Source organism: Geospiza fortis, unplaced genomic scaffold, assembly GCF_000277835.1.
Source record: "Geospiza fortis unplaced genomic scaffold, GeoFor_1.0 scaffold240, whole genome shotgun sequence".
In the NCBI taxonomy this organism is placed as follows: Eukaryota; Metazoa; Chordata; class Aves; order Passeriformes; family Thraupidae; genus Geospiza; species Geospiza fortis.
The window spans coordinates 1,026,570-1,050,296 of record NW_005054379.1 but is presented as its reverse complement, the minus strand read 5'-3'; the positions used below and the strand labels follow the sequence as shown (position 1 = coordinate 1,050,296).

At 44.2% G+C, this 23,727-nt stretch overlaps 1 protein-coding gene across 1 annotated transcript in view; it reads right to left on the bottom strand.

Moving 5' to 3' along the window:
• Positions 1-18,774, bottom strand: part of CORO2A (coronin 2A) — a 21,519-nt gene extending 2,745 nt beyond the window's left edge. The window contains exons 1-10 of the mRNA XM_005425026.2: positions 18,574-18,774; positions 13,440-13,556; positions 8,796-8,945; positions 8,108-8,287; positions 7,172-7,288; positions 4,901-5,005; positions 4,454-4,550; positions 2,515-2,627; positions 1,331-1,421; positions 438-709 (exon numbers count right to left, since the gene is read on the bottom strand). Of these exons, the coding sequence (XP_005425083.1) occupies positions 438-709; positions 1,331-1,421; positions 2,515-2,627; positions 4,454-4,550; positions 4,901-5,005; positions 7,172-7,288; positions 8,108-8,287; positions 8,796-8,945; positions 13,440-13,556; positions 18,574-18,774 (1,443 nt within the window). The remainder of the gene's footprint in view (positions 1-437; positions 710-1,330; positions 1,422-2,514; positions 2,628-4,453; positions 4,551-4,900; positions 5,006-7,171; positions 7,289-8,107; positions 8,288-8,795; positions 8,946-13,439; positions 13,557-18,573) is intronic.
• Positions 18,775-23,727: the final 4,953 nt, after the last annotated feature.

Genomic DNA, 23,727 nt, shown 5'->3' with positions numbered 1-23,727 from the left:
CAGGCAGTTAAGACTACATGGATGCACCAGAAGTACACCCACTCCTTTCACAGAAATCTCTGCTGCCTCACCAGGCTTGCTGACTGCAGTTCTCATCAAAGGGTATCCTGCATAAACCCCAGAACCCTGAGGTCCCAAGGACCTCCTTGTGCCAAGCCAGTCACCAGGCAGGTCTATGCCACAAGAATGCCTAGGAAGTGAGAATGTTGACTGTCCCCTCCTTTTCAGACACCCTCAGCTGGGGCACCGCCACTGGGCTGTATTTCTGCTTCCTTGTGGCAGTCAGGGCAGGCAGAGCTTTTGCCACCACAAAGAGCTTGCACTGACTCAGGCCTGGAAAAACCCTCCCTGAATTGCCACCATGTGAATGGCATTCTTTCATCATCTGGCTTTGAGCTTAGCCTGTAGCCCCAACACTTCACCCTAGACATTCATACCTCACTTTCAGTTTTTGGTGGTGGACACTGAAATACGTCAAAGCCATTGGAGAGGCACGTTTGTTGATTTTCTGGCAGACTCTCTTCCACTTTCAGCCTTTTTCTGCCACGTTCAATCTCTCTTGGCTTCTGCTTGTCCTCCGCTGATATCCTTCCTTGTTCTTCCTGTTGCTGGCTCAGGTCAGTAGCTTCTGTGAGGGGCTCTTGATCAGGAAACTGTGGTAGGGACTTCACAGCTTCAGAGCCTGGTCTCAAGGATACCAAGAGAGGCCCTAGGGAGGGACGAGACAAGTGAGTACTCCCAAACTACACTTAAAAATCAGCACTAAGCAATTAATTCTAACAACCAGCTCTAACCATTTCATTCAGAGATAAACATGGAGGTACCTGACCAGAGCAGCTTCCAGAATTTACAGCCAACAAATTATCTTAACTCCCAGCCATATTTACTATGTCTCTCCTTTTCCTTGTTTCCTCTTTCTCTGGCAGATAATAGGCCAGAGAGCTGGCAGCAGCTTACCCAAGCCCTGGGGAGCGTCACAAATGACACATAGACAGTCAGAAGGCTAACTGGCATAAGGACCTCCCATCTTTACTGAACTGCTTCTTTTTATACCCTGGTCAATACAGGTGGTCATTTAATACATTTCCCCTGATTGGCTAATTAACAAGACACCCATTTGTAAACAATCTTACAAGAATAACAGGAAAACAGATACTAGAAAAACACCACCTACAGGTTGTTTTTAATAATTGGCTATAATTGTTTATTTCCAGCTCCCTAAAGTCTCCCAGGCCATTTCTGGGAAAACTTATCTAGCTTTCTCACTCTCTAACCAGGCTATCACATCCACAGGGGAGCTGAAGGGCTGGGGAGCTCTCCATGTGCTGACCTTTGTTAATCCCAGTGAGCCACTCTTCTGCTGTCAGTGCCGGTTGGGCTGCTGCAGTCAGGGGGTAGATATCTGCCTGGTATGATTCCGACTGGAAACAAACAAAAGTCCAGAGTAACTATGTCAGTGAGATTTTGCCTTAAAGAGGTCATACTGGATTGTGGTGGAGAAATGAATTTATTCCCCTTCAGCACAGGGAGTGCCATGAGCACTCACTGGTAGGGACATAAAGTCTTTTCACCTGCTCTGGGCCTCTCTGCTCCTCACCTGAACTCAGAAGAATTGTATCTGGAGGCCTAATTTAATTCGTGCTGGTAAGGTCTTCAGACTGGGGGAGGTTAACATAAGCTAACTCAACTCCCATGAAATCATGGAAATCATGGAAATATTCATCCTAAGGATGAATACGTGGATACAAAAGATGGACAAGTCCCAAATCATCAGCTGATTATCAACTGACAGAAACTGGCCAAGGAGATAAAGCTGGAGGAACACGCCTGGTTGGGAATTGCAGTGAGCATTAGTTCTCCCGTGTCTCTGAATTCAAGGAACTCGTACCTTCTTTTTATATTCTACTTTTTGGAAGTAGAGAGCACAGTACTGACATTTCCCATGTACCTATGCCCACACAGTCACACAGGAGCTACCTTGGCTAGCTACTGATTCAAGGCCTGTTTCTTTCTCTAAAGAGACTTACTCCTACATCACCCTCAGTGCAACAGGTCATGTCTTACATGCTGCAGAACAACTGTCTGTAACACAACTCCACCCAATGGGTAGAGACCCATGAATTCATAGTTCCTGTTTTACCAGGGTGATTCTTCCTCCTTCCACAAGAAGATTGTTATGCCACCCAACACCAGCTCCAATCCCTCTCCCTCTTTTGTCATTATGTCAAACAGATTCTATTGGAGAAGTTTATAGACAGCTAGCAGACCTGGCAGCATGTCTTGGAAAGTCAGATATTAAATTGAGTAAACTCCTGAGTAACTCTTGAGTTACCAAATAGGGTTTGTTGGCAGGGCCGCCCCAGAAACAGGCCAGCTACATCCCCCATGCCAGGAGAGAGAAAATCTCTTGTTCTACCTACTCTTGTGCCCCCAAGAGTCACAGAGAGGAGACAGTGCTCCCATTTTTTCACTGATATTTGCCTCAGATAAGAGCATGATCTGAGGTCGACTTACCCGCCGAGGCACAATCATGGAGATGGGCTCAATCAGGCTTTTAGTTGGAATCAATTTGTAGAAACGGAAAATTTCACAAGCTGCCACATCAAGACCTCTCTTTGGCATCATTCCTGGGGGAAGAGCATGAAATAAATGGAGTATAAATCTCCTTAGGAAAGTTAATGTCATCAGCCATGTGAAAAGGGTCATCAAGCAATGAAAGACATCATAGCATCAGCACCGCATCAGCATGGTTTGAGGTCTGCATCCAAAACTGGCTCAGTGGCACAAATGACAAGACTAAATAATTTATTTTTTTTTCTGTCAGATCATGTTGTTACATACATGCGTGGGTTTCATGCTAAGCCTCCTGTTCCTTATTCATTCTAATGGGCTCCAAATAGAGTGAGCAGAAAAGAGCAGAGCTGGCAGGTAATGCCACAGCATTTGAGTATCAGGATCACTAGGAAGGGATTTCAGGACACGTAAACAACACCAGAATAGCTCTATATATATTAATAGCTCTATATATATATTTCTACGGCTGAAATACCTTCCAGGGAATTATCCTCCCCCAATTCTGTCCCAAAACAGAAATGAGAATGAGAAGGGTGTGAACATCAATTCTGTCCATTTGTGTTTTAGGGATTGGCTAAGCCACACAAGGTCTCTAAGTTACCTGATAACCTCAGTGGGTTTCTCTCTCATTAGCTTGTACAGTTCACAGCTACATCCACATCAATTGCCTTAAAAAAAGAGATTCCGTATGCTTGTAGACTTTGCTTCACGGCACCCAAGCTTAGTTTTCTACTAATACCCAGTGACTTCTTTAAGCAGCAGATTCTACTTGAAGGCCTGTTGCACTTTACATTATAAATTCATCTAAAAGTGAATCTAAACTCCACTCCTCCACACAGTATTTTGTTTTGATAATATGTTAAAGGAACTTTCGTACAATAACCTTAGCAGTATGTTTGATCAGATCAACAAAGCAGGTTAGGGAAGTAGACTTGATTCACCTTTTAAAAACACCTGTACACTTACTTTGCATGAAATTATTTTTAAAAAGACTATGACAATGAGAAATAAGGATGTTGTACTGGATTATAAAACTGAGGATTATAAAGGATTATAAAAACTGAACAACGAGGAGATCCTTACAGTTAAATTTTAAATAATATATTCCTTTTAATTTTTTTAAGGCAACCTGCAGGCACAAAATTCAGTGCTGCCAAATATCCACACCAATGTTCTCTATGAGCAGGAGTGTCCACAGATAGTGTGGAGGGGTGTTAATGACCCTAAAAACATATAGAGGAATATGACTCAGAGTAGACTAGACAAGGTTCACGAAAGGGTTAACAATAAGATCTGAGGGCTGAAAGCTAAATTCTGTGACATTAATTAAACAGTGGGTAGTACACAGACAGGTTAATAAGCAAGAGTCTCCAAGGGAGGAGAGGTGACCTAATCACAAAAGATCTATTTCTAAATAGGAAATGTCAGTAAAGAAGAAGGTAGACAGCAATAAAGACTGAAGGCATTAAGCTGTGAAGCATCTGTTACCATAAAAATCACAGAGTGGGAATGATGGAAATAGAGCTCAAGGACAAAAATCTTGAAACAGATTGACAAACAGCAAGGAGCATTCTCTACTTTTAAATGCAGACTATCCTCCTTTCCACCTTGACTAGGTATGTGAGAGGAGATGTAGCAGTGACTGGTAAAACTGCCCAGCCCATGCTGGCCAGAAGGGCCCTTCCCAAGCTCTGACCCTGTAGCTCTGACCTGTCATACTTGGGTGAGCTATGCCAAGCTGACTGTAAGCGCCTGTAAACCTGTGTGGAGGTTCTCCATTCTCTTTTCTAAACAGTATTTTGGATATTCCTAGACTCTGGCAGCCTCTAAAACAAAGAAACCACAATTCTCTTGTAACATTAGATATTCTGCCACTCACCAATTCCCTTCTGTGGTAAGTGAGAATGATATTCCATCAGGTAGTTCAGGTACGGTTTCTCAGGGCTTATCTCATAGTACCGTATGTTTCCATCACCCTAAAGGCAAAGAAAATCGACATCAGCCAAACTCTGCTGTTCAGCATAACAATCTAAGAAGAATTCCTGGCCCCAAGAAGCCATGCAGGATCAACCATGAAACAAATGCTTATCCTCAAATTCCTATATGGGAAGGTCAGGACCCAGCTGCACACCTCTCCACAATAAACATGGTACATCTGTAAAGGTGGTAAATGTGGCCTGATGATGAAGCACCCTCTGGCTCCATCCCATCTGCTCATATCCTTAGGTTAACATGCTTCAGGAGCATCTTTGACCTCAGTCTGTCACAACACAGGCTGACAGCAGAATCAAACAGGCCCGCACTTGGTGATGTGGAAAGCACTTACCTTTCCCACCACATAAAGCATGTGTGTGTCAGAGTCATAGACAGGAAACAGTAGTCCCGAGGAGCCATCCAGATCCTCCTCCAGTAAAGGCACAGAAAGGTCATTCTGGACAGGACACAGGAAAAAGTCAGCTGCAATCACCTGTGAGTCACCTCAAGTCCAGGACACCTCACCTGAGCCCCACCTGGCAGTGGCATGTGAGCACAGCTCTGTAATGACCCACAGACCTGAGCAGGGGGCCATGCAGACTGCAGCAAAGCCCTGTGGGTGAGGAATGGGTGCTTGTCCCAGTCCTTGTCTGAAGTTCCTACCAATATAACACCTCAGGCATCTGATAGCATTTCAGGGTAGATATGGTAAGAAACCTTGCCTGCCTCTGCATGGGCCAGACCGCAGGAGATGAAGGGGCCTTCCGGGTACACCTGCACCACTGGTGTAAAATTCACATTGAATTTTACTCATGTTCTCTCAAAACTGCTAGTTCTAGGCAATGCTTTCAAGACAGTGCACTACCCACAAGAGCAGTCTGCATCAGCCAAGCAATCTCAGCATTGCACAGTGGGAAGGTGCCTGATGCAAGGACAGAACCTCCCACTGGCCTTTTGCAGGTAAGCCATGTAGGAGGACACAGCACACCACTCAGTATACAAAGCTCTCATGTCTTGTACCAAGCTATCTCTGCACTGCTGAAGGCAGTGATTTTGGGAGGCCTGACAAAGCAGACTCCGGTGTCTTATGGCTGTCCATGTGGTGATTCTCACATAAACATATATTTAGCATAGGGTTAACACACATCTTCTCCTGCAGAACTGACCAGCTGCAGGCTGCAGTAAGCCAGGGTTTCTGTTTAGATGCAAAGACAGGAAAGAGGCCTGCTGGGGAGGCTGTGTGTCAATCCCTGTTCCTAAGGAGGCTTTACACACCTTGCTTCACAGATCTTTCCACTATGTTCTTAAACCAAGCACGTAAAACCCTGACATGACACCCATGAAGTGTCACAGCACTGCTTAGCATTGTGGAAAGCCTTCAGACAGCAGCATAGTGCTTTGTCTCTCACATATGCAAAGAAGCCATGTCCAAACCTAGCCAAAACATACCAAATTATAGGCCTGGTCTACGAGCTTTGTCTGGTAACAAAGCCTGACAGCACTACAACAAGACAAAAGATTGTGCTGCATGGTGGTTGATGCACAGAGACATGTTTAGATGCTAACAAAGTAAAAATATCTCACTGCATATGAAAGGGCAGATGAGAGCAGCCATCCTGACAGGAGATCAGATGTCTTGGAAATGACCAATTAAGCATTACCTCAGTACTGTACTGTCAGGAATCATCAGAAATCAAAAACACCCAACATAATTTTCTTCTTTGAGGGCTTCATGTGAGTATGCTGTGTCTAGAGCTCATTTCTCTGTCCAGGACCATTTTGTCAGTAAGACCAGTAAGAGCCATGTTAAGTCAGAGCTACAATTTCTTCTTGTAGTGGGCTGTTGTCGTTTAACTCAGTCAGCAACTAAGTACCATGCAGCCATTTGCCCATTTCCCCTTGGTAGGATGGGGAAGAGAATCAGAAAAAGGTAAACCCATGGTTGAGATACAAACAGTTAAGTAATTGAAAAAAAAAAAGCAAAATATAGAACAATAACAATTGTAATGAAAAGAAAAGGAAGAGAGAGAGGGATAAAACTCAAGAAAAATAAGTGATGGACAACACAACCACTCACCACTCGCTGACCAATGCCCAACCAGTCCCTGAGTAGCAATCCATGGCTCCTGACCAAGTCCCCCCAGTTGAGCATGACGTTCTATGGTATAGAATATCCCTTTGGCCAGTTCAGATCAGCTGTCCTGGATATCCTCCCTCCCGGTTTCTCGTGCACCTGCACACTGGCAGAGCATGAGACACTGAAAAGTCTTTGACTTAGAGTAAGCACTACTTAGCAACACCCCAAAATGTCAGTGTGCTTTCAACACTAAATCCAAACCACAACATTGTGCCAGCTATTAAGAAAATTAATTCTATCCCAGTCAAAACCAGGACATGGGCACAGCATTCACTTTGCTCTCTTAGGCTTCTATGTTGAAAACCTCTCCAGAAACTCAGTTATGTCTCACACCAGTAAGACCTATCACCCCTCAGAAATCTGACAGATCACTTCTGAATTCCTGTTATAAATCAATTCTTGTGTATGTGGCAGGTGCAAAGTTAAAGTGATAGCAAAAGAGGGAAAAAAGAAGCTCGCAGGGTTAAGATTTTTGGTCCAACTCACTTGATCCCATAATGCAATTTGCCTATTATTCCACCGAGACGTTCCAGTAGAAAACAACATTTTCATGTTTCCAAGGAATGAGACTTTATTGACTCTGTGAGACTTGTAGCTTCCTTCCTGTAGAAGAGAAAGGACACTGCTTGAGTAAGACAACATCTGTTGCATAGTGACATTTCATGTTACCTGACAACTCTCATTCACTCACATCTGAAAGATCTGCTCAGCCCAGCTAAACAATGGTGAGCAGGATTTCACAGGCATCTGAAAATAGTGGCCTAAACTCTTCAGGATCATTCCCAAAATCTCAACAACACATCATAGACTATTCTGAGTTGAAAGGGACACACAAAGATCATCAAGTCCAACTCTAAAGCGAATGGCCCATACAGGGATTAAACTCACAATCCTGGTGTTATCAACACCCTGCCCTGACTGGCTGAGCCAGTCTCACCTCTCTAACTACTGATTCACATATTTGCAAGACAGCAGTCTTTAGTAGTTCCGGGCAGGACTTTCTGTGTACACAAACCTCTGCAAATAGCTACAAAATGCAGCCAGCCGCACCTAGCCAACAAAATCCAGGCAACAAGAACATCCATTAAGACATTTGTCATTGGGACAAACGTACACTTGCATCCACCTCTCCACCTGATCTCTACATTCCCTCCCATGTCCCTCAGAGGGCTGCAGGAGGTACCTATGAAAACAATACAATCCAAGTAAGGTTTCAAGGAGCAAGGAACATGGTATCAAGATACAAAATCCCTGTTTTCAACAATGACAGCAAACATTCTGTGGAAAGTAGAAGGGAACAGCACCATATAGTGCCTTGGGCAATGCAGATGCATCATCTTTTATGGCAATGAAGGCATCCAGAAGAGGAAACACTCCAAGAGGTGAGATTAGATGGACCATAAACCTCTGAACCCAACCTACCTGTAGTACTCTTCCAGCACGAGGGTCTATCACACGTATCTTTCTGTCCCTGCAAGCAGTGGCAAGGAGACTGCCATCTGTGTTGAATGACATGGAGAGGACCACATCTTTGTGAGCATCTAGAATCTTCACTGGGTTTGAAATAACAGCGTCCATGACACCAAGGTTCCAGATCATTATCTGGAGCAAAAATAATTTTAAAAAATCAGTCCTTTGCTGCCTCACACCAGGCACTTTGTGTACTTCTTTGTCTTTTCTCTAGACATATAGGTCTAACCATCATAAGTGATTGTTCTCCAGTACTTAAAATAATTTCTGACACTAACAGCAATGTATCAGTGTCAGCTAAGAATGTCCAATATTTTAATTTCCTTTGAAACCACATTTTGTACATAAAAATAGACAACATCTGTACATATACATGGAGTAGCACAAAGAAAAGTGGATCGCATTTCATGCCATATGCAATTCAGTAAATGAGAAGTGCAGAGTAGACTGAAGTTCATCAGAAGGCTGGAAAATTAGACAGTCCTTTTGAACTTATAGCAATATCCTTTTGCCTTTGGGTCACCATGGAAATTCCCCCTGAAGAAAGCTTCCAAACTCTTTAGTACCATCTTACAGCTTGAAATTAAAACAAATTTCAAAACACCAAGCCAAACAGGGTGTCCTAGGAGCACAGACCCACCTTGTAGTCATAGCCAGAGCTGAAGAGTATGTTATCAGCCGTGGGATGCCATTCAATCAGACCAACTCTTCGAGCATGCCCAAGAAGTTCTTTCTTCGGAGTGGTAATGTTTCTTTTTAGCAACTGATTGGGGATGTCCCAGATTTTAACCTAAATGGCACAGTATGGGTCTTTGTGAGATTCCTGAGAAGCAGCTAATTCGGAATTTACCAATAGCTATTAACTGCCTTGGAATTACTCTTCCCTTTGTAGTGAATAGGAATGCAACTGGCTTTTTTGAACGCCTGTCCTTGTCATTTGTATCTTTACTATTCTGTGGACCTGAAGACTCCTCTTTATGTTCTATCTTCAGACAACAGTCCTACCAGGGTCTCTTTAAATTTGGCAATCCAACCCTTAGACCTGTCAGCACAATTATGAAAAGTTATTCCCAAGAGGAAGAAATAAACCACTAATCTTGCAGACCTTGCCTCTTAACTGTACTGAAGCCACTCAGCACTGCAAGCGTGCTGTCTTGTAACAGGGCCATCTACAGCTCTGGGTTCTTCTAGAAGGATGCTGCATGAAGACAAAAATGCTCTGTCCTCCTGTGGTGGAAGAAAACAATAGCAGAAACCAGCAAGAGGGGCTGAACCTACACGTGTATAAAAGGAGTCCTTCCTACACTAACCCTAGAAACACAAGTATTTAGGATGCTAACAGATGATTAATACTTTGGCTCAATGAAAATTACTAAGTTTGTGTCATAATTTTTATATTTCTTAGCCTGAAGCAAAAGCGAAATGCTCTCTGGAACATAGTTTGTGGAAATCAGCCACAGATGCGCAAGTCTCCAACTGTTTGGTTGATGAGGATCACTCCTTTCTAAGACAAATAAGAAGTAGATCCTAATTCTGGGACCTCCTGGCATCAGCACCCTTCTCAGCAGTGCATTCTTTATCCCAATAAGGAATCAAGCCCACCAGAAACACAGTGGCTGTAGAGTCCAGCAGTATCCGCATGAACTTCTACAGTAGTTACAGAAAACATCACACTTTACAGTCAGACTGACTGATTCCTTACAGTTTTGACAGCTATCACTAAAGAAATGGGGCTAAGAGACTAGAAGAGGGGAAAATAGGTTGTGTTCATGCTGACAAGAACTGCCTAGAATGAGCCACCCACTCCTCATGGTGTGAAATGGTTGGTGATAAAAGCAGAGAAAAGCACCTGGCTGGAATCTCAGGCTGCATTAAAAGGCAGAAATTTCCAGTTCTTTAGTGTGCAGAATAAGCAAGTCATGGACTCAGGCCTGCAGGGCAAGCAGGGACAATCCAAGCATGAACAAGCTGTCTACCCTGCTACCTCTTGAAGAAAGCCTTATAAAATGGAATAAAAGGCACAGAGTTGCCCCTCTAATCAGAGGGCAACAGAACTTCAACAAGTTGAACTCTTCATGCCTGATGATTTGCCAAGAAGAACAGAAGGGCTAAGAGGATAAGCTGAAACTCTCAGCCCCTAGGCATTTGCATAGGCCTCAGCCCTAAGCCCACCTGAAACAGCAGAGAGAACTGGAACTCGCTGTTCACAGAGAACATACAATCCTTTCCATGCCCAAAAGTACCATTCTACATAGCTCCAGCTGCGCACCACAAAAGATAGCTGTAGTGCTGTCAGATGAAAAATTGTCTGCACCTGGCAGGCTAACACAATGCCTATTCTTCAAAAACCACTGGCCTGTGGAACTGCACAATGCCCATTCTGTAAGAAGAAGAACTGGAAAGCAACCAGCCCAGTTGTCCAACTTTTACCACTTGAGTGGGTGGTCAAGTATGACTTTGAGAGTCACTGGCCACCAGGGATGACCAAAGAGATACCCAGGACAGAAGAATACATGAGTAAAAGAAAGAGAAAATATATTACTGATTTGAGGGAAATTATTATTATGCTTATTCAGGGAAAAATCAGTGACTATGTATATAAAATATAGTACCTAAACAGGAGCTTATTTTTGTAGTCAGCATGCATGGTATTTCAGAGGAGATATCCCCTCATGCACCCAGCTAAATAAAGAATGTCTGCTATTTAATGCTATGTTAGTGTTAAGCTTTTATTTTTACCAATTTTTGGTAATAGTAGTGCTACCAAAGCAAGCTCCAGAAAGGCTGGTTAACAGTCAAGAAACCTCTGAGCAATGTGGGAGAAGTGAAATTTCCATTATCTACTCAGAAGGCTTGTGGCCTTGTTCAAAAGGAGGCCCAGCCCACTAAGCACTTAGATGCATCCTTGCACACAAGTCTTACCTGCACAGTGGCTTACTAATGCTCAGAAATGGAAGAGAGCACCAGGCTTTTAACAACAGACTGGAAGGAAGGCTTTTCCTCTTATGTCCAGCCCAGTGAAAGTGGTGGACACCTCTATGACCCCCAAAAAACCTTTCTCAAACGTCTCTTAAAACAGAGGAAATATTGCCATGAAGATGTCTCAACAGTATGTCCAATCTGAGCTCTCCAGAACAGGCAGGTTAAGTAAGATGCTGACCCCACACACCAAATCCAACAGCAGACAAGAGACGAGAAGGAAGCAGTTACACAGCAAATCTGAGAAAAGCTCAAAAAAAAAATTTGTTCAGTCTCTGGTTGCCCTTCAACTACACAGCATGAAGGCACAGAGAAGATGGAGCTAAACTCTTTGAAGGTACAAAAGGAGAGCATCAAAGGCAATGGATGTATGTGGCAATATGGCAATGCCTGGAGATCAGATGCATCCCATTTTCCCTAGAAGGATGCTCAAAACCTGGAAGAAGTACCTACTGAGGCCACAGCATCTGTAGCCTTAGAGATCTTCTCAGCTCATCTGAACAAGGCTTGGAGCAACCAAATTATTTGAGTAGGGTATAGAGGAAGTGACATCCAAGGTCCAGGTATCAGGAAAGACAGTTCACACCAAGAAACAGTCTGCTGTCCTTGCTACTTAGCAGGCAGGGAGGAGATGGCTCTACGCCATATCACAGTGCAGAGGACCCCTAAGATACCATTTTCTGGTGCTAGGATGAGGATGGGAGAGTAGTAAAAAGCGAGTACAGTCACAGACAGGCAGACTTCTTGGAACAACTTTTGGTACTGAGATCTGCAACATGCTCCCTCTTTCCATTCTTTATTCTGAGGAATGATCCACTGTCAAGTTTCTGGAGAAAACTGGAAAGGAAATCTGGGGATAGTGCATCCAGTTTTTTACCCCACAGTGCAAGAAAGATGCTGGAGGCCCACCAGGATGCCCAGGAGACTGCAGCACTTTACCCTGCAAGTAAAAGCTGGGGGAGATGGGCATGCTCAGCCTGGAGAAGAGACAGCTTCCAGGCAAATTGATAAAAGCTTCAATACTTACAAGACTAACTGAGAAAACAGAGCCAGGCTCTGTCTTGAAATGCACAGTAGGAGGACAGGATACAGCAGTCATTAACCGCACTGGAAGGAAAAAAATTCCCCATGGGAGAAGTGAGGAATAGGAACAGGTGCTCTGCCTAGAGAGGTGGTGAAAGAAACCTCCCCTTCAAGACAAACGCTTCAGTGATTCTGTAACTGCAGTGGGATGCTTTGAGGACTGTGTTCATTTCTCATATGAGGCTCAAAAGAGTGGCCAAGGTGGTGCCCTCTGCCACAAGCAAGTCACACCATGCCATACCTCCTGAGATAGCATGAAAGCCTGGTATACAGGTTGCAAGATACAATAAAATCTTCACCGTCAGTTAGAAATTGAAAGAAGCCTTAAAAGAAAAAGAAAAAAAAAAAAACACAGAGGAATATCCAAACAAGCAAAACAAGCAGTCAAGGACAATCAAAAAAGCTTATAATCAAGAGTGACTTTTTGGCAGAACTAAAATGGCAGAGCATGTGAACCAAGCCAGGTCTGGAGAAAATAACAGGAGAAGCCTCCCTGATGCTCTGTGGCAGAGTGAGAATAAACCCAGTGGGATCTCACATGGGATCTCTGGAAAAAAGCATGGCAGTTAGTCAGACATTCTCACTATCAAAGACGACAGCATCACACTTTTTACAAGACCTTTTGAAAGTGACCTTCCAGTAGGGAGATATGAGCTAAATTGTCCCTTACAAACATAACTAGAATCTTTCAATTGCCACAGTGTCTACATCTTAACTGCACCAACTTCAGCCAAAGCACCCACTGCAGGACTGTATGATGCATATTCCTCACCACAGCTGATCCAGCATGACTTTACAGAATGCCAGAACAAGCTCTGCAGGGAATTAATCTGAAAGAGCTGATCCAGATAATGTTGTATTGAAGCTTTTTTTAAAGTAAAGACAGAGTTTCAAAGAGATTAAACTTAAATAGCTGTTCCATTTTAAACTCATATTTTGCTTTCCTCATACAAACACACCATAAAAAGGCACAAGCCCCCACAAAATAGATCTTCCTCATTACACTGATTTGGTATTTCATCAGGAAGGCACCACACATGTCTGAACTCAGGAGAAAGAAAGAAATCTTACTTTTTTTTTTTCCTGACTTCTTAAATAAGTATATGTATGCTTCCACATCTCACATCATTTCACATTCATGAGCTTTTGGTTTCTTTCAACTTCATTCTCCAAAAAGCACATTAGCCAGGTACTAACACACAGTACAAGCTGGTAAACTTACTGTGGCATCTTCTGAACATGAAGCTATTACAAAGTCATTGAATGGGTTCCACTTGATGTCCAGAACATTTCCTTTGTGCCCACATACTTTGGGATAATGTGGGTCAAGCTTGCCTGTCTGGAAAAAAATAAATATAATTAAGGTGAGCCATGGAATTACAGCGCATTTTCAAGGCAGCTCCAGAAAGAAACTTTCTGCTTGTTGTCCTCCAAATGCCCTGGGTGCTCTCTGTCTGTTAAGGATGGGGTTTTTGCTGTCCCTGCTAGTCAAGTATTGATGATACCACCATAAAGGAAAGAAAGTCTGCCAGGCCTTCCCAAGAACATGTTGCTGTGAAAAAATTTCCATGCATGCCTACACATTTGGAAGACAGTATTAGGTTCAGACACCAAAGAGTAATTTGGAGGAGAAACATCTATGAATGAGATGAATCTTTGACATTTTTTAGAGATATTTTGATGGGGAGATAAACAACAGCAAATTCTCCTTCAGAAGATATTTCCTACAAGCATCAGCAAAAAAAATTATTTCAGCTTTGGGTTTAGCAAGGAGGTATTTGTGCCACAAATTTCAGATTACCTTTTTTCTTTCAACAAGCTATCTATTTCTCTCTGATGGTGTTCAAATCCAGCCATTTACCAAATACAATCAGCATTCTGGACTCTCAAAAAAAGCCCAAATCCATGCCATGTTCAGGCAGCATCTGCACTGATACAAATCCCACACCAAGTGCCCTAAGGTGTATTGGGAGCCTTATGCCAGATGGGGGCTGTATTGCATTGAACAAACCCACGCTGGCGGCACAGTCTCTGCTGGAGAGTCAAGTCTGAATATTTAAATAGTAGAAAGGGCGGTGGTGATTTTATTAACATTGAAGTAATGCTTGCTTCCCTCTGTAAGAAGCAGGAAAAGTGTGGGGAGCCCCCTGACTCACCCCAGGCATCAGCTAAAGAGCAAAAGTCAGTCACTGAAGAAAGGAGACATAATGGCAAGAATGGTGGTGGTGGTGCCTACCAGATTACTGCTTCCTACCTGGAAGAACTGTAGACCAAAATGATTGCAAATGTGTGCTCTCCTAGAAAGCAGACACTTCTGTATATGTACTACTCCCTACACCTCTCCAAAGGTGGGCCTTAGGAGAGCAGAGCTGAGGGGAATCTGCTGCCCCTAAACAGGCTGTGGATGGGATATAATTTTCCCAGCTTTTAAATTCTGGGGGGGTTTTGCAATTTTGCATACAGAACAGGACACCGGTGGGTAACTATTCTGGCTTCACTGGAAAGTTTGTTGCATAAACTGGGACTAACCTGCTTTAAACTGAACATCCAAAGGGCTTTGAAATGTAAAAGACTGTGGTTTTTAAAACTACAGTCTAAACCAATTCCCTTTTATAACAGCGACAATGCAAAGAGATTTGGGAAGGCAGAAGAGAGATAAAAGGCCTTTAATAAGAAGCACTCCTCAACCCACAGTGTCCTTTTGTAGGCTTCAGAGCTTGGTTTCAAGATGACAACTAAAAGGGGTGGACAGCTGGATCGACAGGGATCCCTTGATCCTTAAGGGAACTCTGTCCCCTCCCAGAGTTAGTTGCCTGTCTGCTCCCCACTCCATTTTGGGAGACTCTCAGGCTGTCCTAAGCCAAATTTGCCTGACCCATCCTTCAAAGCTCTCTTACCCCACTCCCACTTCCCCAACAGGCTTTGGAAAAGGAGCCCTTGTTCTCCCAGCCACCAGTCTCACCTGCCCCATTGCAAGCCCTGGGACAAGAGCAGGACTCGCCACACATGAACCCCCCAAGAGCCAACAAACACACATGACATAAAGCTAGAGCTGCTGGTCTCAGATGCACATCTGCACGTGGAAGTGAAGATCTTCATTGCTGGAGGAAATTTCGTTCTACAGATCAAAAACTATTTCAGTAACCAGATGTGTTGTCATTCCATGAAGTGGTACCTGACTTCCACAGTTGCCTGCAGAGCTTGAAAATGAGCAGTTTTTCAACCACTCCCTTTCTAAAGCACTTCTGAAAAGCTTGGAGCTTGCTGACAAAAATCACTTCTAGTGGAACATCCGTCAAAACTCTCCCAGCAGATTTCTGCGGGGTAGATTACCGTGAGGTCGGTCAGTCCCACCTCTGCCCCTGAAGGGCACAAGCACAGCACTCACACACATGTCGGTTCTGCAAGGCCAGAAGGGTCATCAGCACTTTCATTTTACAGTCCATGTTCCCAGAGAGAACGGAGGGGAGTTTATGTCTATGAAGTCTGCACAGCCACAGATGTCCTGCCTTTCACACCTGGTGCTGACACATTGAAAGACTGGAGATTGCAGATCTGGGCATAAATAATCTCCTGGGACCCTGTTCTCACTTTTTTTTTTTTTGCTGCAGAGGAAAAGACAGATGCGGTCTCAAGAGAGTCTGGTCATCAGGAAAGGAAAAAGGCAGGACTTCATCTCTCAAAGGAAGGCCACAAAATTTCCCTCCCAGTCAAGATCTTTCCTAGGCATGCTGGGCATGCACTTCCCCCGCACATCTACACCCAGGCCACACTGTGGGAAAGCAGTTGATCTCTCATTTACAGTCGCTGAGCTCATGTCTCCTTGAACTTGTAAGATTTACAGTCAGTCAGCCTGTTCTGGGCACCAGGCAACCCCTGTGGCTGCAGCCCCTTGCCTCTCTGTTGAGATGTGCTGCCCTTCCACCCAGTTGGTTTCAGTGGCACATATTCACCAGGATGTCACTGACATGCCCCGCTACAGACCATTTCTACAGTGATGGCAAATATTCAACTAATTTCTTATAAGGCTGAATGCAAAGGCCTGCTATAAGGTTGGTATCTAGGGCAAAGAACTCATTCTTTACATAACCTCCACTGTCCCTAGCCCTACCCCACCCTCAGGCTCTCAGAGAAGAAGACTGGTGCAGAAGGAAAGAAGTGGTATTTATTCAAGAGATGAGAGACCTTGCTGTCTGTGACTCAGCAGGAGAGGAGTACAACAAACAAGCAAGAAGGTGCAGTTAAACAGGACAAAGCTGAGGCTTCATTCAAGAACATCCTTAGACAGGCAGCCACCCTAGCAGCAACACATGCAGAACAAACTAAAAAAACATTGGAGGGAGGGAGAAGAACAGCTCCCTGAACAGGTTGTTTGTCCTCTTCAGCAACTGTAGCCCTCCCTGTCCTGGCTACTACCTCTTGCTTTGACCAAATATCATTGTGGCTCTTGGTCTCTTGGGCTTTTCCTCCACACTTTGTTCCACTTGGGAGGTGTCTGCTTCCCGTGAATCCAGAGAAAAATAACCACAGTCCATTGTAAGAGAGCAATACTGTCCCTGACAAGTCTGCAGAACAAGCTGCCTTTGTGCCCTGGCAGCCGAGGCCACAAGCCAAGTGTCCAGCACACTGTCTGCCATGGCTCACCTACACAGCAAGAGATGGCAGTCACAAAAAGCCACCATCAGAAGCACCAGATGGTACCACTTTGGAAGTGTATCAGACAAAACAAAGTAGCTGGTATGGCAGGTCCTGACTCAGAGAATCCCTTTCTTTGGGAGGCTGAGCCTGCTTTATCCCCCAGCATAGGTCAGGAACAGGTATTCAGAGAACAGCTGTGTGAAGCACCTAATTTCTCTGATCCACAACCAAAGACTAACCTTTAAGGAACCAACTCCTGTCCATAGCTCCATTTCGAAGCCATTAATTCTTCCAGACTCATCAGCATCCAGAACAGAGTGGCCCACATCTGAACTGCAGCAGCATTTACATCTGCTGCTAACAGTCTGCTCCCTGGTCTCCAGAATCCCCTTCACCAAACAAATCAAAAGGAGTTGCTCCTTAAACTTCTTCTCCTCACAGTTTTATACATCTTGCCTTTTTTCCCAAACTGATGAGGCCTGACCTGCAAAGTCTTTCTTCATATGAAAGTACTTTTACATTTTCATTGACGTACTTTAATTATCCTTTTCTGTATCTTTTTTACTTCCACCATGCCTTTGATTTCTGCATGCAATATTTCAAAACTGGGTGGAGTATCTGAGCAGGTGTAAGAAGGAAAAATTACTACAAAGACTAGCCAAGCTGAGAAGAGGTGAGAAGACAGAAAAATTAATAGTAAGCAGTACAAGCACCTTCAGCTACTTTTCCCAGCACATTCAGAGCTTGGTCCCACACCACATCCCCCACAGTCAACAGCTGTCAGCCTACAGATGCAGCTCTGTGATAAAGACAAGTTGTTGAGCCTCAACAGACCATCATTGCGGGGGCAGAAGTGAATCAGTCAAGAAAAACAGGGTAGCGGTTAATTTTAGAAGGACAGTCTCTAAACAGCACCAGGACTGAAGTAATGAATTAACAAAGTCCAGAAGGGCCGGAAACTGTGCTAGGTTCTTCAAGCACAACCAGTTCACTTTCATCCTTAGCAAATATATATTGAAAAAGTGGCATTACAATAACACCATCAATTAACTTTTAATTAAAGGCTGAACTTTTGTCTCTCATCTGTTCTGTCCTGATTCCAGAGAGATCATAATCCTATATTGAAGTTAATCCAGTGCATGCCTAATTTTACTGAAGCAATAAACATCAGACAGCCAGCTTCTCCCTCTCACCAGATCCTAAATCATGAAAACTCATATACATGGGATTTATTTCTGAAAGGGAAGTCTTCACAGCATCACTGTTTGAAGAGCTTCATTGTCTGATAACTGTGTCGCCATTCTTTCACAAAGGAGACGGTAGAACAAAACATACCATATTCTCCTTTGGTCACAGCTTAATCCATGTTGCTAAAGCATCTTTCTGGTTTTTCCCCCTCTATCCACTAAATACTTTTTAATTTGCAGTTTCTCCCAGAGACAAACATCTGACCAGCACATTCTGCTGACTATACAAGAAAGGCAAATGAGTTGTAAAATGTAGCAAGGTGTTAAAAATCTTCAAGCAGCAATGCAAGACATACAAATACACACATGTCAGGAGTCACCTACTAGGGCAACTGGGGCCTGCTCCATCATTTTGCAATTTGGGTAACAGCATTAACTGACTATGCTCTGCGACCCAGCTCCCTAGAAAGCCTGACCCTCCTCCAGCCTCCCGACAGGCTCCCGAAAGCCAGCTCTCCCTGGGGAGCTCACCTGCTTGATGGGAATGACGAGGAAGGCGCCGCCGCCCACGCACTCGGTCACCACAGCAATGAAGCTGGGGTTCACGGCACAGAAGTGGTTGTCGTTGATGTTGTGGGTGATGGGCACGCAGTCATAGCACTTATCCTTGCTGGCAGCTTTGCCATACACGTGGCGGAACTTGGAGCTGCGGTACTGCGGGTGCCACGACATCTACAAGGAGAGAAACACAGCATCCAAGGCATGAGGACAGGCCATCCTGGCAAGGCTTGCAGAACCCCACTCCCCTCTCCCAGCCGCAGGCTCACCCTCCCCACCTGGGCTGCTCACAGCATCCCTCAGCCAACAAGCTGTAGACACAGTTTTTTCTGGTGTTCACCCCTCTGCCATAACCCTGTTGCACATCTCTGATGGAGAGAGGAGAGTGCAGGGAAGAAGTGACAGCTGTCAGCATCACCAGCCAGCTGAGCTCTGCAGGTGCCAGCAGTCCCTATTGCTGGAGTAGGGCCACATGGCAGCAAGTTCAAGAAGAGATGAATTCTGGTATGATAGAATTAAGAAAGCATGAAAAATACAACATCTTGAGCATGGAAAGCATGAAAGATGGTAAGTGAACAAGCCAGTCTGGATCCATGCTTTGTTTAGCCCTCAGGTGGTTTAGGACCAAAACTTATTCCAAATTTTGCTCACATGAACAGAAAAAATAAGTTTGACGGATCACAGGAATAGCTACAGTCACCTGTTGATGTTTTCTCCACAGACATTATGTTCTGCGTGTCTGGTTTATAACTGCACTATAGCCCTCTTACAGAATGCATTTTAAATAGTGTTTAAATTACACATAAAGCAAGCTAAACACAAGAATCCCTTCTCACAAAGAGCAGTGAGGCTTAATGGAACTGATTTAATGGATTTCATAAAATCATACAGTCACAGAGTCATAGAATGGTTTGGGTTGGAAGGGACCTTGAAGACCATCTAGTTCCAACCCCCCTGACATGGGCAGGGACACTTCCCACTAGACCAGGTTGCTCAAGGCCTTATCCAAACCAGCCTCAAACACTGTTAGGGATGGGGGAACCACAGCTTTTCTGGGCAACCTGTTCCCGTATCTCACCACCCTCACAGCAAAGAATTTCTTCCTGATATTTAATCTAAGTTTCCCTTCTTTCAGTTTGTATGCATTAGCCCTTGTCCTACCACTACACTTCCTGGTGAAGATGCATTCTCCACCTTCCCTGTAGAACACTTCAGATACTGGAAGATTGCTATTGAGGTTTCCACACAGTCTTCTTTTCTCCAGGCTGAACAGCCCCAATTTTCTCAGCCTGTCTTCACTGGAGAGGTGCTCCAGTCCTTTTAGCAATTTCATAGCCCTCTTCTGAACTTGCTCCAGCAGTTCCATGTCATTATTATGGTGGGGGCACCAAAACTGTAGACACTGTTGCAGGTAAGGTCTCATGAGAGCAGAGGGGCAGAATCCTGTCCTTCAACTAGCTACTTTCAAATAGGAAACTATTAGTGCTGGTCAGAGAAGGTAATTAAGACTATTAAATCCAGATCCCACAAGATTTAGAGAGTAAAAGGCATATAATGAGTGTAGGGAGAAGATTCTACTGCCCAAATGAAAAGAAATGAAGAAATGAAGAAAGGCAGGAAGATTATGGGTGAAATAGCACCTCACACAACAGCTGGGAATGTAGGCAAATACTGCCTAAAGGCATAGTTTTGCCCCATATTGATCTCTTTAATGTGCATTTGGTGAACAGTATTATCAGTGATGCTGGATCAACAATACTCCAATTTGACAAGGGAACCCAACCAATTAGCTTTTGAGCTATTGCAAGGCTTAGACAGCTCACTCACATGGTTGAAGGGTTAAGGGAAGCGTGCATGCACTCAATGGCAGGAAGCCAAGTGCATCATCACCTGACAAGCAGAGGTCTAAGCAATTTTAAATCAAAATGTCCATGTTGCTGGCATGGTACTGCATCCTCCTGGGATGTCTATCAAAGGCTAAGGAACCAAATGTCTCAATGCTGGGCAGTCAAACTGGAGCTTTACAAGCTCTCATCAATACAAAGTTCCACAAAGCTGTGTCACACTGGAAGATCTGGGCTGTGAACAGTACTGGGACACAACTTGTATCCTATTTCCTGCCTCCTCCCAGTTCCACTAACACAGCTCAGAGCCAACCCCACCTTGGACAAATACACATGCCTGTAGTATTTGAGTCCTGGCAGGTCATAGTCATCTTTGTTGCTCTCTGTTACCTTAGCATGTTTTACCTATGCTAACCCTGATTTGTCCATATTTTTAGCTGAATAAATCTCTTCCACAGAAAACATTAGGCGCAAGGGGTCTTTTATACAGTGAGGGATACCTTTGCCAAACAGAAACAAAGAAATGCAAGTTATTTGAAACAAAAAAGCTGCAATCCTGAAAGCTGATCTTGGAAGAAGGGATATTCACAGGCAGAAAGCAAGTTGAGGTTATATGCAAGTGGCTACTTCCCCAAACAGCCCCAGAGGCACAGTGTTCTCAAACAATTTCATGTTCATCACAGTTTTAGTGGCTAGGTTTACTCACACCAGGAGTGGGGGGGGAGGAATCACTGTATTGTCCGATGCAGCAGTATGCAGCAGTTGCTTCTTACAGCAAGACTATTACCTTTCCAAAATGAACTAAATTGCCTGGCTGCAAGGCAATTCTAGCTACACTGCTTTCGAGCTGGGGGAGAGTGTGTAGTCTGAAGTTTCAAGCCTCTTCTGGAGAAAGGAGTCACCGAGCACAGAGGAGCAACTATTGAGAACACCAGGACTCTTCACCTAGAGAAGCTCAGAAGGATCTTATCAATGCACACCAATACCTCAGTATTAGAGTAGTAGTGGAGAAGACAGAAGACAGTGGAGAAGACAGACTCTCCTCAGCAGCGCCCAGCAGCTGGACAAGAAGCAATGGGTACAAATTGAAACTCAGAAAACTCTATATGCAATGAAACACTTTTTCTCCATGAGGGTTGTCCAACACTGGCACCAGTTGCCCAAAACATTATGGAGTTTCCATCCTTGGAGGAATGGTCCTGGGCAACTTTTCTAGTTGATCCTGCTTTGAGAAGAAGGATTGGACTAGATGATCTCAAGGGATCACTTCCAATCTCAACTGTTCTGTGATCCTGTGATTTTAGGGCCCCTGGATCTCAGCCATGTGTATCTTGTACTGCCCTAAAAATGCCACTGCCAACATACCAAGATGCACACCCATAAAAGGCAGACTTTCAACCCAATAAACCTGAAGTGTGCCTTGCAGGCTCCACTTTCTCACCTGTTCCTCTGGCAGGAAGTGATGACAACACATTTCTTCCTCGTTCATAAAAACTGCTGTTTGGACAGGTAACCATTTTGGTAAAAGTGCAAAGAGCAACTTTTGGTATAAGGAATTGGGGCTGGGGGGAGAAAGTGACAAAAACTATACCAATATTTTGTCAGTAAGACAGGATTGCTTTTACATTGCAAGAACAGGCACTATCATCTTCAAATAATTAAAAGGCATTTTTGTGAATTTAAAAATGTCTGAAAATTTAATGTTTTGCCCAGTGCCTTAACAATATGCTTTCCCTAAATGTTTTTTGGACTAAAAAGCTAAAGCATTAGCTTTCTCCCTGCACTGGAGGGTCAGCCCCAGTGTAGAGGGTCTCTCCTTGCACAGCCATGTTTGAGCTGTGTGAGCCCATATGGGCAGAGCCCAAGGACCTGAAAACCCCGTGTGTGCAGCACTGGGTAAGGCCTGAAGCCAGAGCTGAGGGATTCCCAGCTCACCTCACTGCTTGTGGCACAGCAAGGTGCCAGGGTGCCCACAGCAGGGGCATGCAGGCCACACATGAACACTGGGCAGCACACATGGACAGCAGATTTCGAGAGGCTGCTGGAACTGAGGTCTGGGTCCTCTTTCTGGTCAAAGAGGTGGAAGACCTCCCTCACTTGCTGCTCAGGCCTCTGGTGCCAGCACATAGACTGATCCTGAGCTGACAAAAGGATAAAAGTCACTGATGAAGGGATCACTGACCCTCTGCCAGGGTAGCACAGAGCCCTTTGCATTCTGGAGAAAGAAGAAAGGCAGCACAGCCTTTGCAATCCAGGAATCAACCTCATGCCTTCCCTCCTCATCATCCTGACCTAATTCCCAATATTGCCAGCTTCCCTGTAGGGGAGGGGAGAACCAGGATGGAGTGAGACAGTGCAGATTATAGTACTGCTCATGTATTTCTAACCATACAGCTGATGTCAAGACTGTGCGTCTCACTCAGCTCTCAGGGAACATATCCTGGAATTTTGTGGACTTTTCATTACCACCTTTCCCAGAAAAGAACATTAAGAAGATCTTTTCCTGAAGCTGCTCAGAATTCCTGGAGAAGGATACAAAGATCCCTCCAAGCACTTCTCAGATCCCTGCTTACTAGGTCAGATACCAGCTTTTTCAGGCTGGACAGTGTTTCCAGACAGCTTCTGTCTATTGAGGTGTGCAACCCTAGTGATGCCTCAGGTTTTAGCTTTTATATTTTTCAGTTTCTGTTCTGCTTTAGTCTGTAAGTCTAGGCTTTATATTATGAGATAGTAAGCTCTCTTCACAGAATAGGTAGACAAAACAATTCCTTCTCTACCTGATGACCAAGGACAGCCAATCCAGATCTCAGGCCCAAGAGCATAAACAACAGTGGACTGAAGAGAGAAAACAAGATGGATTGGACTTCATGGGCTAAAACTGTAATTGGACAATTAGCTCAAATATATTAATGAATCAAAACTTATAAAAATGAGAGACCCTGTGACTGGTCATCCATTTTTGTGGCCATTTTGGGTTGTGCTGCCCAAGGTGGATCTATTGAGACCTCTTAATAAATCCCTACTTTATCCTCTAGCTCTGTCTAGTCTCTGTTCTAGGTCAGCCTTCACGAGGCATCACTAGCACTGGAAACACTATCTCATGAAAGAATATGCTGTACTTCACACAAAATAGAGTAAAATACATCCATTTGCTTCAGAATTCCTCATTGCTGGCATGAAGAGAGAAAGTAGCTCCTTTGTCTCTGTAAGCAGGACAATGGTAAGAGATATAGCAAGGACACACAGTTTAAAATTGTTTCTGTAGCCTCATTGTAGGCATTCC